The 14,423-nt window shown below is 44.1% G+C and overlaps 1 protein-coding gene and 1 pseudogene across 1 annotated transcript in view; both read right to left on the bottom strand.

Moving 5' to 3' along the window:
• SLC25A20 (solute carrier family 25 member 20) overlaps positions 1–13,479 on the bottom strand; it is a 38,970-nt gene extending 25,491 nt beyond the window's left edge. The window contains exons 1-2 of the mRNA XM_005695982.2: positions 13,176–13,479; positions 2,021–2,113 (exon numbers count right to left, since the gene is read on the bottom strand). Coding sequence (XP_005696039.1) covers positions 2,021–2,113; positions 13,176–13,280 — 198 coding nt within the window. The 5' untranslated portion in view covers positions 13,281–13,479. The remainder of the gene's footprint in view (positions 1–2,020; positions 2,114–13,175) is intronic.
• Positions 8,165–8,611, bottom strand: LOC102186532 (annotated as a pseudogene).

Raw genomic sequence — 14,423 nt, 5'->3', positions numbered from 1 at the left:
TTAACAGAGAAAAAACATACATTAAGTTGTAATCATGAAAACAGTGAACTGTATTAAACCACAAAGGATGATGAAAATTATTGGGCAGAGCAGAAAGAGGAGCTAAGGAACGCAAGAGTTAAAACCATCTACCACAAACAGGTAGCTAAAACAGTTTTAAATGGATAAAATACGTGCATGCAGATCGGTAGAAAACAGCATTAATAACTGAGGGAGCTGAGGGACTTCCCTGATGGTTCAGTGGTTAAGACTCTGTGAACTTTCACTGCAGCTGGGAGGGGTGCAATCCTTGGTGGGAGAAGTTCCCAAAAAGGGAGGAGGAAAAACGGTAATCGAGAAGGTACAAAGTAGCAACTTCTAGAGGATTGGGGTGGGGGGCTACTTTGTTACAAGTCCTTCATAACAAACTAAGTGCTTGTGTCATTTTAATACAAAATAAGGGCTGATTTTAAAAAACATGTTACAGTTGCTCCCTACAGGAACTGGTAGGAGAAATGGGCAGGGGAGGGGGATGCTACATACAAGGGAGGGTCCACAGACCTAGGCTGGAGAACCTGCCTCACTGCAGACTCTGGGCGCTCACAACCCATCTTCTTTCCAGAACTAAAGGGCACAACTGTACTTGCAGCACTCCTCCCAGATCTGCAAAGGTCTAACACGGCTACAGGCTATAAGCAGACTCTCCAAGGACAGTGTGCACAGGAGGTAAAGAGGGAAGGGTGAATAGGAAGAGAAGGTTCTGGGAAGGATCTGCAAAAGCCCCTCGGGACAAAACCCTCCCAAAGCCCCTCCCACAGCTTCCCACCTGACTAAGGATGCCCAAGGCTGGAGGGCCAACAACTCCCAACAACTCCTCCAGCCTTCCTTCCACTGTCTGGCCCACCCAGTTCCATGCAGAATAACTAAGACCCGTCCAGTAGTACCAGAAAGTGAGCTCAATCTGGCACAGCAAAACCCAGAGACAAGCACAAATATGGACTGAGGAAGCCTCTCTGACACTGCAGGGAGTTGGGTTTATACAAGCCATTCTCACCCAGCCTCCAGCACCCAGCACATTGCTGAGGCACTAAACAGGTGCTCAATAATATTTGCTGACCAAGAGGCATATAATCCTGTCTCTCTGTAAGGGCAGAGAACTCTTAGCAGACTGGAAGCTCAAAGCCTCCACTGGACACCGATCAGACTCCATTCTGGGTTGATAAGAGAAACACAGCCTTACAGAAGAAAAGATGGCACCATCTCCAGCATGGATGATTGGGTAGATTCCACTTCAAAATCTTCCTCCCACACGTGGGTCCTGCAGGAGCCCTGGGAACAGCTTCTTCTAGACTGAGTCCATCACTTACCAGCATCCCCTCTTTGTCTGGGTGATACCTGCTTCTTACTTCTACTTATTTAATAAAGACTATATATTTACTGTTTATTCACATTAGAGTTATATTTTAGGCAACGAAGGTTGTTACCTATGTGCTAATGAAGTCAGTAATAAGCATCACTAGTCATTAAAACTTTTTTAAAATCCCATGTTTTCACTCTAAGAAATAGCTGAAAAATGATTATACAATTCAATAACCTCACACCAATTTAGTTTCCTTGTCTATGGGTTTGAAGACTCATTCTCTCTTTCACTCTCTTTTTTCTCAGACAGGCTGAGTTTTCCTCCAAATTTTACGTGAACTTCTGACACTGATCCCTGTCAAACAGACTGAACCAGCTTTGCATTTTCTTTTATTTCATGTCTCCAATTATTCCTCATGAATACCCTGTGGTCTCGATTCTGCCTTCCAAGAGAGAAAGAACCATTTTATTAGCTTCATTCATCCACATAAAACAGTAACTGGAACTCTCAAACACTCCAGAGCGATGACAACAGGACATAGGATGACATGGGGGTGAGAGAGCCAGGCATGTGGGCTGGAAGAACCATGCAATCCCCCAGTCCCCCAGAGAAGTAACACGCCAACCATCTGAAAATGTGTTCCTCTGAATAGGAGAAATGCCCAGCACCATGATTCCATACCTCTCTCATCAGAGTCTTCCGGAAACAGTCAAAGGTGCCAGAATACATGGGAGGCTGTCCAGGCAAACTTGGGGGCTGCGTCTGCAGTCGGACCTAAAACCAGAAGTTAAAACACGGTCATTTCCCAGAAGCAGAACTGCCTGTCGGAGGCAACTGCCTGACCATCTGCCAAAATCTCAACAGAGAAAGCAGCACCTGTGTGCACATCTTCAGCATTCCCTTTATCTGCTGGATTCAGACTTCTCTTTCTTCCAGTTTATTACAACCTTGTACTCACAAGTCATCAGTAGCATGCTTCTGAAGAGCGAGACAGTTCCTCTGATTTCCTCAGCCACTTACTTTTGCTATTTATTTCTTATCTAAAGGATCCCGTGGTGACCAAATGGAATAGGTATGACCAGTTTACAAATGAGGAGACTGGGTTCACTGAGGTCCAGTGATGTGCCAGTAACTAGACCTGGCTGAGGCAAGTAAAGTGAAGTCGCTCAGTCGTGTCTGACTCTTTGCGATTCCATGGACTGTAACCCACCAGGCTCTTCAGTCCATGGAATTTTCCAGGCAAGAGTACTGGAGTGGGTTGCCATTTCCTTCTCCAAGGGATATTCCCAACCCAGGGATCGAACCCGGGTCTCCTGCACTGCAGGCACATGCTTTACCATCTGAGCCACACTGGATATCATTTATCTACTGCAAAGCTCAGCTCAATTCTAGGCACTCTCCACACTCATCTGAAATGCCTTGTTGGGGGTTAGGTAACGTGCTCGACAAAGATATTTTGGAATGAGGTCGATTTAATACCCTGCTTTCCTTGGTCCTCATCCTTCTCCACCTTTCGGGGCATCCAATGCTTCCAACTGTCTCTCTTTAAACATCCCCTCTTAGCACTCCCTCCTTTGTCTCCTGTTCAATTCCAGGTGCCCTCCAAGGCTAAGGAGCCTACCCAGGTGGTCCACTATCCCTTTCAGAAAACACATTCCAGGGCTTCAGCTTATGCTCAGTGATGACTTTTACTCAGCCATCTTCAGACCTTCTCACCTCACCTTTTGGGCTGTATTTCACTGCCTGGGGAAGCTCTCCCTACTCAAATCACCTCCAAAATCTCATCCTTTCGATGAATGTCCCATTTGTCCCAGAGCCACCAGTCTACCGTTTCTCGGGATTTGAAACTCTAGCATCCAACTATTTCCTGTGTTTCTCCTCTTATTCATGTGGGCACCATGGCAAATGGAAAGTTCTTTCAAGATGCTTCCAGGATCCTAATTTCTTCCTCTCTCCATCTGAAGTCTTCCTCCTGCTTGCCCATTCTTACCCAGTGTGGTAGTTTTCAAAAACGCCCACTAACTCTTTGATACTCTTGCCCTTCAGAAGTTAAACCTAGATCCCCTCCCCTTGGATGTGATCCAGACTCAGTGACTCACTTGTATCAAACAGAATGAGATGATATTGATGCCATGTGACTTCCAAGGCTAGGTGACAGAAAGGTCATGCCTGTGTTCATCTCAGGTTATTTGCTTTGCGGAGTCCGTCACTATGCTATGAGGATACTTACACAGCCTGAAGAGGCCATGTGTAGAGGAAACAAGGCCTCTTGACAACAGCCAGCACTAACTGCCAGAATGTGAATGAACCACATGCAAGTCAATTCTTTGGCTGAGTACAGTCCTGCCCAACATCTTTTTGTTGTTTTTGACTGGAAGGGAGGGTTTTTGATTCAGTATTTTTTTTTTAAACAGCTTTATTATGATATAACTCATATACCATAAAATTCACCCATTTTACACAGTTAGAGGGTTTTTAGCAGTTGCAGAGTCGTGCAACCTTCATTATAATCAATTTGAGAACATCTTCATCACCCCAAAAAGAAACACCACACCCATTAGTAGTCACTCTCCTCTTCTCTCAGCCACTGGCAATTAATAAGCTACCTTCTGCCTCCATGAATTTTCCTATTTTCTGTATTTCATGTAAATGAAATCATACAGTATGTGGTCTTTCATGCCTGGTTTCTTTCACTTGCATAAAGTGTTCAAAGTTCACCTATGTCAGAGAAGGTACCAGTTCTTCATTCTTTTTATTGGTAAATAATATTCTACTATACAAATAAACTATGTTCTGTTTATCTGCTCATCAGATAATGACAAATTACATTTTTTCCATTTTTATTATTATGAATAATGGTGCTACAAACTTTTGTGTATAGGTTTTTGTGTGGACATACATTTTTAGTTCTCTTGGGTGTTGTAAGGGTCAAGATTCTCCAGAGAAACAGAACCAATAGGATGTGGAGAGTTATTTATTTGTTTGTTTGTTATAAGGAATTGACTCACACAGTTACGGAGGCAGACAAACAGCAAGATCTGCAGTCAGCAAGCTGGCGACCCAGGAAAGTCAACGAGATAGTTCTATTTCAAGTGTTAAGATGAGAGAACCAGGAGAGCTGATGGTCTAAGCCCCATTTCAAAAGTTGGCAGGCTCAAAGCCCAAGAAGAGCCAACATTTCAGTTAGAGTTCAAAGGCAGGAAAAGACCAACATCCCAGCTCAATCAGTCAAGACGGAGGAGTTTTGGCCTTTTGTTCTATTAAGGCCTTCAACTGACTAGATGAGGGTCACCCACATCAGTTCAGTTCAGTTCAGTTCAGTTCAGCCGCTCAGTCATGACTGTGAAGCACTCTATCAGATCTAGTCCCTTAAATCTATTTCTCACTTCCACTGTATAGTCATAAGGGATTTGACTGAGGTCATACCTGAATGGTCTAGTGGTTTTCCCTACTTTCTTCAATTTCAGTCTGAATTTGGCAATAAGGAGTTCATGATCTGAGCCACAGTCAGCTCCTGGTCTTCTTTTTGTTGACTGTATAGAGCTTTTCCATCTTTGGTTGCAAAGAATATAATCAATCTGATTTTGGTGTTGACCATCTGGTGATGTCCATGTGTAGTCTTCTCTTGTGTTGTTGGAAGAGGGTGTTTGCTATGACCAGTGCATTTTCTTGGCAAAACTCTATTAGTCTTTGCCCTGCTTCATTCCGTATTCCAAGGCCAAATTTGCCTGTTACTCCAGGTGTTTTCTGACTTCCTACTTTTGCATTCCAGTCCCCTATAATGAAAAGGATATCTTTTTTGGGTGTTAGTTCTAAAAGGTCTTGTAGGTCTTCATAAAACCGTTCATCTTCAGCTTCTTCAGCATTACTGGTTGGGGCATAGACTTTTTAGTTCCTCTTCACTTTCTGCCATAAGGTGGTGACATCTGCATATCTGAGGTTATTGATATTTCTCCCGGCAATCTTGATTCCAGCTTGTGCTTCATCCAGCCAAGCGTTTCTTATGATGTACTCTGCATATAAGTTAAATAGGCAGGGTGACAATATACAGCCTTGACGTACTCCTTTTCCTATTTGGAACCAGTCTGTTGTTCCATGTCCAGTTCTAACTGTTGCTTCCTGACCTGCATATAGGTTTCTCAAGAGGCAGGTCAGGTGGTCTGGTATTCCCATCTGTTGAAGAATTTTCCACAGTTTATTGTGATCTACACAGTCAAAGGCTTTGCCATAGTCAATAAAGCAGAAATAGATGTTTTTCTGGAACTCTCTTGCTTTTTTGATGATCCAGCGGATGTTGGCAATTTGATCTCTGGTTCCTCTGCCTTTTCTAAAACCAGCTTGAACATCTGGAAGTTCATGGTTCACGTATTGTTGAAGCCTGGCGTGGAGAATTTTGAGCATTACTTTACTAGCGTGTGAGATGAGTGCAATTGTGCGGTAATTTGAGCATTCTTTGGCATTGCGTTTCTTTGAGATTGGAATGAAAACTGACCTTTTCTAGTCCTGTGGCCACTGCTGAGTTTTCTAAATTTGCTGGCATATTGAGTGCAGCACTTTCACAGCATCATCTTTTAGGATTTGAAATAGCTCAACTGGAATTCTATCACCTCCACTAGCTTTGTTCGTAGTGATGCTTCCTAAGGCCCACTTGACTTCTCATTCCAGGATGTCTGGCTCTAGGTGAGTGATCACACCATCGTGATTATCTGGGTCGTGAAGATCTTTTTTATACAGTTCTTCTGTGTATTTTTGCCACCTCTTAATATCTTCTGCTTCTGTTAGGTCCAGACCATTTCTGTCCTTTATTGAGCCCATTTTGGATGAAATGTTCCCTTGATAGCTCTAATTTTCTTGAAGAGATCTCTAGTCTTTCCCATTCTGTTGTTTTCCTCTATTTCTTTGCATTGATCACTGAGGAAGGCTTTCTTATCTCTTCTTGCTATTCTTTGGAACTCTGGATTCAGATGCTTATATCTTTCCTTTTCTCCTTTGCTTTTTGCTTCTCTTCTTTTCACAGCTATTTATAAGGCCTCCGCAGACAGCCATTTTGCTTTTTTGAATTTCTTTTCCATGGGGATGGTCTTGATCCCTGTCTCCTATACAAAGTCACGAACCTCCGTCCATAGTTCATCAGGCACTCTATCTATCAGATCTAGCCCCTTAAATCTATTTCTCACTTCCACTGTATAATCATAATTATACACTTCCATTGTATAATCACCCACATTAGGGAGGGAAATCTGCTTTACTTAGTCTGCCTTAAATGCTAATCTCATTAAAAAACATCCTCACAGATATACCCAGAATAACATTTGACCAATATCTGGACACCTATGGCTCAGTTGACACATAAAATTAACCACAACAGGAGAATTGCTATGTCAGATGCTAACTCTGTTTATTCAACCTTTTGAGGAACTTCCAGACTGTTTCCCAAAGAGGGTGCACCATTTACACTCCCACAAACAGTTTATGAGTATTCCAAATTCTCCACATCCTTGCCGACACTGACTGTCATCTACCTTTTTTTTAAATTATAGCTGGTGTTAGGTGGATATTAGGTGGTATCTCCCTATCATGATGGATAATGCTGTTGAACATTTTTCATGTGTTTATTGGCCATTTGTGTATCTTCTTTGAAAAAATGTCTATTCAGATTCTTTGCCCATTTTTCCCTTTCCAATTTTTTTCCTGTCATAAAATACACATAAAATTTACCATCTCGATCATTTTTAAGTACATAGTTCAGTGATACTGGGCTTCCCTGGTGACTCGCTGGTAAAGAGTCTGCCTGCAATGCGGGAGACCTGGGTTGGGAAGATCCCCTGGAGAAGGGAAAGGCCGCCCACTCCAGTATTCTGGCCTGGAGAATTCCATGGACTGTATAGTCCATGAGGTCACAAAGAGTCAGACGCAACTGAGCGACTTTCACTTTCACTTTTCAGTGATATTAAATACATTCAAAATGTTGTGCAACCATCACCATCATCCATAATTCTTTTTATCTCCTCCCACTAAACAGTAACTTCTCATCCGCCCTACATCGAGACCCGGGCAACCAGTCTACTTTCTGTCTCTAAGATTTTGTGTATTCAAAGTACCTCATATAAGTAGGATCATAAAGTACATATCTTTTTATGAATGACTGAGTTCATTGAGCCTAATGGTTTCAATTCATCCATGTGGTTGCAAGTATCAGAATTTCCTTCTTTTTAAAGTTGAATAATATTCTATTATATGTATAGGCCACATTTTGCTTATTTGTTCTTCCATTTGTGGACACTTGGGTTGCTCCCATGTTTCGGCTACTGTGAATAATGCTGCTAGGAACAGGGTCTACAAAGATCTCTTCAAGACTCTGCTTTCAATTCTTTGGGGTAAATATCCAGAACTAGAATTGCTGGATCATACGGTAATTCTATTTTTACTTTTTTGAGATACTGGTATACTGTTTTCCACAGTGGCTGTACAATTTAACATTCCCAATAATAGTGCACAAGGGTTCCAGAGTCTCTGCATCCTCCTTGACCCTTGTTATTTTGTTTTATTGATAGTAGCCATTCGTTCTATATTTTTTATTTGCATTTTCCTAATGATTAGTGATACTGAACATTTTTTTCACGTTTTTTTCCAATTATATATCTTCTTTGGAGAAATATATATTTAAGCACTTTATCTTTTTTCAGGGCATACAACAATGTCTTTTATTATATATGGGTTTTTACAATTATTTTTGCAATATCTCCATACACAGGCAAAAATAAAAAAAATTGTTTAGCATATTGAAACTTGCAAACCTGATCACTGCAGACAGAAGGCAAAATTATCCCTACAGCATGCTTAACCAGGAGGCCAGTTCATCTGCCAAACTTCAAGAACATGGAGATGAACGTGATAGACAGATTGGCCCCCATTTGAACCTTCATTCACCACCGTTTGATAGCCCTTCTTCAGGCCCAGATCAGCAGCACATTTCTTGCCAACAATCATCATATGCCCAAGAAGTCTTTCATCATCATCTGCTGCTGCAGAAATCTGGGATATATGTTTTTTGGGTATCACCAGAAAATGTGTAGGTGCTTGAGGGGAAATGTCATGGAAAGCAAGACACTGGCCATCCTCATAAATGATTTTGGCTGGGATTTCCTTGCGAATCATCTTCCTGAAGATGGTGTCGCTGCCAGGCTGGGCGACCTGAGCCTTGGTGATCTCATCTGCCATCTCTGCCTCCCTCGCGAGTGCCCGGCTGGGGAGAAGGTTGGGAGGAGGCTTTGCTTATTCTTAAATTGGGTTGTTTTTTGTGTTATTGACTTGTAAGAGTTCTTTTATATATTCTGGATCCCAGACAACATCTGCAACTTCACAAGAAATCCTTGAGCCAGACTACCCACCTAAGCAGCTCCCCAAAACCTGTCTCACAAAGATCAAGAGAGTTAATGAATGCTGTTGTTGTTTTGGCTGCGCTGTGCAGCATGCAGGATCCTAGGTAACCAACTACGGATCGAGGTCGAACCCATGCCCCCTTGCAACACGGAGCTGCAACCACTGGACTGCCAGGGAAGTCCCTATTGTTGTCGTTTTAAGCCACTAAGTTTTGGGGTAAGTTGTTACATTGCAAGAAAACTGATACACCCAGTCATTATATTTCTGCAGTCTTTTTCCTGCTCTGTGTTCTACTTCCTAATCCTTCTCAATTTGCTATCATACTAACCTTTCCAATACACCATTTTCATCATGCTGTTCCTTTATTTTTTTAGGTTGGTGCAAAAGTAATTTTGGTTTTAGATTGTTGAACTCTGCCATTTGATACTGAAATACATTCTTCTTTATTTATTTTTTTTGTTTTGGAATACATTCTTAATTGTGGTTATATTACACATCTTTAATGTACATTTGCTGCTTTATGTTTTTTGCTAACGAACTGTTACTTGCTGTTTATTTTATATGTATCCTAGACTATGCAAAAGATGTTAGACAAAAAGCAAATTCGAGTGATTTTCTTATACTAGTTCAAAATGGGTCATAAGCAGCTAAGACAAGTCACAAAACCAACACTGCATTTGGTCCAGGAACTGCTAATGAACACACAGTGCAGTGGTGGTTCAAGACGTTCTGCAAAGAAGATGAGAGCCTTGAAGATGAGGAGCACAGTGGCCAACCATCAGAAGTTGACAACGACCAACTGAGAGGATTTGAGCGCTCAGGAATGGATGCTTCTGAACTGTGGTGTTGGAGAAGGCTCTTGAGAGTCTCTTGGACCGCAAGGAGATCAAGCCAGTCAATCCTAAAGGAAATCAGTCCTGAATATTCACTGGAAGGAGTGATGCTGAAACTGAAGCTCCAATACTTTGGCCACCTGATGTGAAGAACTGACCCATTGGAAAAGACCCTAATGCTGGGAAAGATTGAAGGCAGGAGGAGAAGGGGATGATAGAGGATAAGATGATTGGATAGCATCACCAACTCGACGGATATGAGTTTGAGCAAGCTCTGGGAACTGGTGTTGGACAAGGAAGCCTGCCATGCTGCAGTCCATGGGGTCACAAAGAGGTGGACACAACTGAGCAACTGAACTGTACTGAACTGAATTGAGAGGATCATCAAAGCTGATCCTCTCACAACTACATGAGAATTTTCTCAAGAACTCAAGGTCTACCATCCTATAGCTGTTCGGCACTTGAAGCAAACTGGAAAGGTGAAAAAGCTCAATAAGCAGGTGTCTCATGAGCGGATCACAAAAAAAAAAAAATAATAATCGTTGTGAAGTGTTGTCTTTTCTTATCCTATGCAACAACAGCAAACCATTTCTCGATTGGATTGCGACATGTGACAAAAAGTAGATAGCATACAACTGGTGATGACCAGCTCAGTGGCTAGACTGAGAAGTTCTAAAGCATTTCCCAAAGCCAGCTTGCACCAAAGAAAGGGTGATGGTCACTGTTTGGTGGTCTGCTGCCGGTCTGATTCACTACAGCTTTCTGAATCCTGGCAAAATCATTATATATGAGAAGTATTCTCAGCAAATCAATGAGGTGCACTGAAAACTGCAACACCTGCAGCCAGCATTGGTCAAAAGAAAGAGACCAATTCTCTGCGACAACGCCTGACTGCACACTGCACAAACAAAACTTCAAAAGTTGAATGAATAGGGCTACAAACTTTGGCCTCATTGGCCATATTCATGTGACCTCTTGCCAAACGACTACCACTTCTTCAAGCAACTCTACAACTTTATGCAGGGAAAATGCTTTCACAATCAGCAGGATGCAGAAAATGCTTTTCAAGAGTTCATCGAATCCTGAAGCATAGCTTTTTATGCTACAGGAATCAACAAACTTATTTCTCAATGGCAAAAATGTGTTGCTTGTAATGGTTCTGATTTTGATTAATAAAGATGTGTTTGAGCCTAACTATAATGATTTAAAATTCAGGGTCCGAAACCACAATTACTCTTGCACCAACCTAACAAATTTTTCATTCTTGATTTTGTGAGCGCTTTTGTTAGTCCTGCGCTCTAGGCAATGGAGGTGACATGCAAAGCTGAGGAGTTTATGGAACAGAACAGTAGACATGCCCAGAGGCTCTACTACTTTACATCCAATATCCCTTACTTGGCCTTCAGATTCTCCATGGTCAGGCACAAACTCCTCAAGTTAGTAGAAGGAGAGATGAACCAAAAGTTCTGACTAATACCTTTTTTGTGATTTTGTATAAACTTATACCTGTCTCATCATGACATCCATCATTTAGGCCCAGCAAGAACATTAAAGTCCTCCATGACTGGTCTTCTTTTACAGCCTGGTTCCCACTGCCAAGCCTATATCCACCTTCACTCCTGCCTTCCCTCTGCCTGGAATATCTGGGTCTCCCTACTTCTCCAGTTAGAACTCAGCCAGCCCTTCACCACCTGCCATAAAATCTTTCCAAGCTGAAGAGCTTCAGTTCCTGCCTTTCCAGACCACTGTTAGTTGCCTTGGGTCTCTGAAAGTATCTCTTGGCCAAGCTTTGACCAGAGCCCACCTGGCTCCCTGAGGTCAAAAGGACAGTAGTCAGCAATTTGTGGGTTTGGCTTAAATCAAAGGGAGACATTCTGATTTTTTAAAATGCAGTGAGGGCTTCTCTGGTGGTCCAGTGGTTAAGAATCCACCTTGCAATGTAACAGATGATAGTTCGATCCCTGGTGAAGGAAGTTCCCACATGCCATGGAGCAACGAAGCCCTAGTGCCACAGCTACTGAGCCTGGGTGCTGCAACTAGTGAAGCCTGCATGCCTGAGAGTCTGTGCTCTGCAACAAGAGGAGCCTCTGCTATAAGAAACCTGTGCACTGCAACCAGGGAGTAGCCCCGACTCGCTGCACCTAGCAGCGAGAAACCCACACAAAGTAACAAAGACTCGGCACAGTCAAAAGTAAAATTAAGTAATTGATTTTTAAAAGATAAAAACTTAAAAAGATGCAGTGAGCATTTTCAGTCATTTACATTTCAGTACACAGATCATCCTTCCCTTCCTGGGAGTGACATCTGATGGGGAGGAAGGGCAAAGGATATGGAGATAGGAGCAACACTTGTATTAGGGAGCAATAGGATTTTGTTTTTCTTTAAAGGGAGGCCCCAGATAACTAGAACTAACAAGATCAAGAGTAGAAAGAGAGGCCAGACAATTCTCCCCTACATCAGTGTTGCTTAGAACGACTACTGTTGGGGAAGCCCTAACACACATGGCATTTACCAACTACTGAATAAACATCTGATTTCATGTTTCACAGTGCCCAAACCAGCCCGATGGCTTTAATCCTAGTCTTGTGATAAAATGACCCCAGATCTTATTCTAGATGAAAGGTAGCAAAGAGCCTGCTGCCCAAACTTACTCAGAGAACATCACCAAAGCAATTTGTTTTGGTGGAGGAAACCCAATTCAACAATCCAAGAATTCCTCTACACAGGGGAAGTCCCACTCTGCAAGACTCCTGTCTGCTCCCCACAGGCTCACCCTGGCCATGAACTGTCAATTTGCTACAAGTGTATGCAGAGATAAGGTCAGAAAACTAGGATGAAGCTTTGAATGCTAAGTCATAGGGTATGGACTTTGGTCTCCAGCAAGGCCTTGCTGTAAGTGCTGCAGGGGAAAGAGTTGATGTGCAATGTGAGGCTAACCAGGGAACAAGCCTTGATGAGTTTCCACCTTCCCAGAGCCTCAATGTGACCATGGCTTCCACACCAAGTTGTGAGGATCAGCCTGGCCCTGGGCAAAGCTGATCATTTGATTTCCTTGGAAGGGACTCAGTCACTGAGGGCACTGTTGCTTCCCACAGGAGACGGCTGAGGTTAACATGGGGCGACAGACTGAAGATGGTTACGAAAGGTGCAAAAGAGACAGTGCCAGAGCACTCTGGCCCCAGAGAAATGTGTCAAAAGACATATCGAGAGTAACCTGCTTTTAGCTCTCTTCCAGAAGAAGGATTTACAGATGACCTGTTTCAACCTTGCTGATGTTAGGGTTTGCAGAAGTTAGAACTTTGAGCAGGTGCTTTTTCTTTACCATCCCCAAAGTAGGGGCGCCAGATGAGAAAAGGTTGCCGGACAGAGAACTTTTTTAAAATCAAGAGTGTTCGGTGGGCGATTAGAGGCTTCTCACTCTGCGCCGTCTAATGGGGCGCAGGAACAGTTTCCTCCACACCCGAAAGGGTCGAGAGGGAGATTCCCCGGATTTCTCACGGAAGCTCTCCGGGGCCCCACTTCTGTCCCGGACCAAACGTCGCGAGAGACCCTGCTTTCCGCGCCCTACTCGGTAGGGCCTCCTCCCTCCATCCAGCCCGCGCGCCCCAGCCTCCTCGCACCTTGACAGTGTCCAGCGGGTGTCCCACGAACACCAGGCACATGCCTCCAAAGCCGCCGGCCAGCAGGTTCTTGAGCGGGCTAATGGGCTTCACCTCGTCTGCCATGGTCAGTCCGTCCGTCACAGTGCCTGCGGTTTCCCGGCCGGCTCCGCTCCACTGCTCCAGCCGCGGCGCCGGCGCCGCCGACCTTTCACCCACTTTCGGGTGGGCGGGGCCTGAGCCCGGGGCAGGTCGGGAGGAGGGCCTAGACGGCCTGCCGGCCCCGGCTTCCGCTAGCGGCGCTGCTTCCGGCCATAGCTCCTCCTCGATGGGCGTGGCTTGCGGGAGAGGGGCTGGCTCCTACGCCTTTTGGGCGGTATTTTGGAGTGGCGGTTGGTGGGGTGGACTGCAGTTCAGTTCAGTTCAGTTCAGTCGCTCAGTAGTGTCCGATTCTTTGCGACCCCATGAATCGCAGCACGCCAGGTCTCCCTGTCCATCACCAACTCCGGGAGTTCACTCAGACTCATGTTCATCGAGTCGGTGATGCCATCCAGCCATCTCATCCTCTGTCGTCCCCTTCGCCCCTGCCCCCAATCCCTCCCAGCATCAGAGTCTTTTCCAATGAGTCAACTCTTCGCCTGAGGTGGCCAAAGTATTGGAGCTTCAGCATCAGTCCTTCCAATGAATACCCAGGACTGATCTCCTTTAGGATGGACTGGTTGGACCTCCTTGCAGTCCAAGGGACTCTCAAGAGTCTTCTCCAACACCACAGTTCAAAAGCATTAATTCTTAGGCGCTCAGCTTTCTTCACAGTCCAACTCTCACATCTCCTCCAGAAACTCTTCCTGAACTCACCCGTTTCCTCCCTTAAGTTCCTGGTCCTCTATCAACTCTGCTGAAGGCGACTGCTCTCTGCTGTGTGACAAAGCACCCTTTCAGGCGCTGAAGGCACAGCACATGGGTCTTTGTTCACTAGCAAAGTTAATGAAAAATGCGTAGTGTATCAAGTGGTGAGAACTACTATGAAGAAAAATAAATCTGGAGAGAGGATAAGGATTAGTATTGGGGGCGATGGGATGGGGGGCAAGTAACCTGCAGTTTTAAGTGAGTAAAGGACATTTTCACGGAGAAGGTGAGTGGATTCAAGACCTGAGAAATTGAGGAGGTGAGTTCTGTCCATATTTATAGGGGGGAGCAGGCTGGGCAGTGCGGGGAGGGAGGGATCTTCCAGGCAGAAGACTGCAAACTCCCTGCGATGGACTGTGTCTG

Source organism: Capra hircus, chromosome 22 (assembly GCF_001704415.2).
Source record: "Capra hircus breed San Clemente chromosome 22, ASM170441v1, whole genome shotgun sequence".
NCBI classification, from domain to species: Eukaryota; Metazoa; Chordata; class Mammalia; order Artiodactyla; family Bovidae; genus Capra; species Capra hircus.
This window is presented reverse-complemented; position numbering and strand designations above follow the sequence as displayed.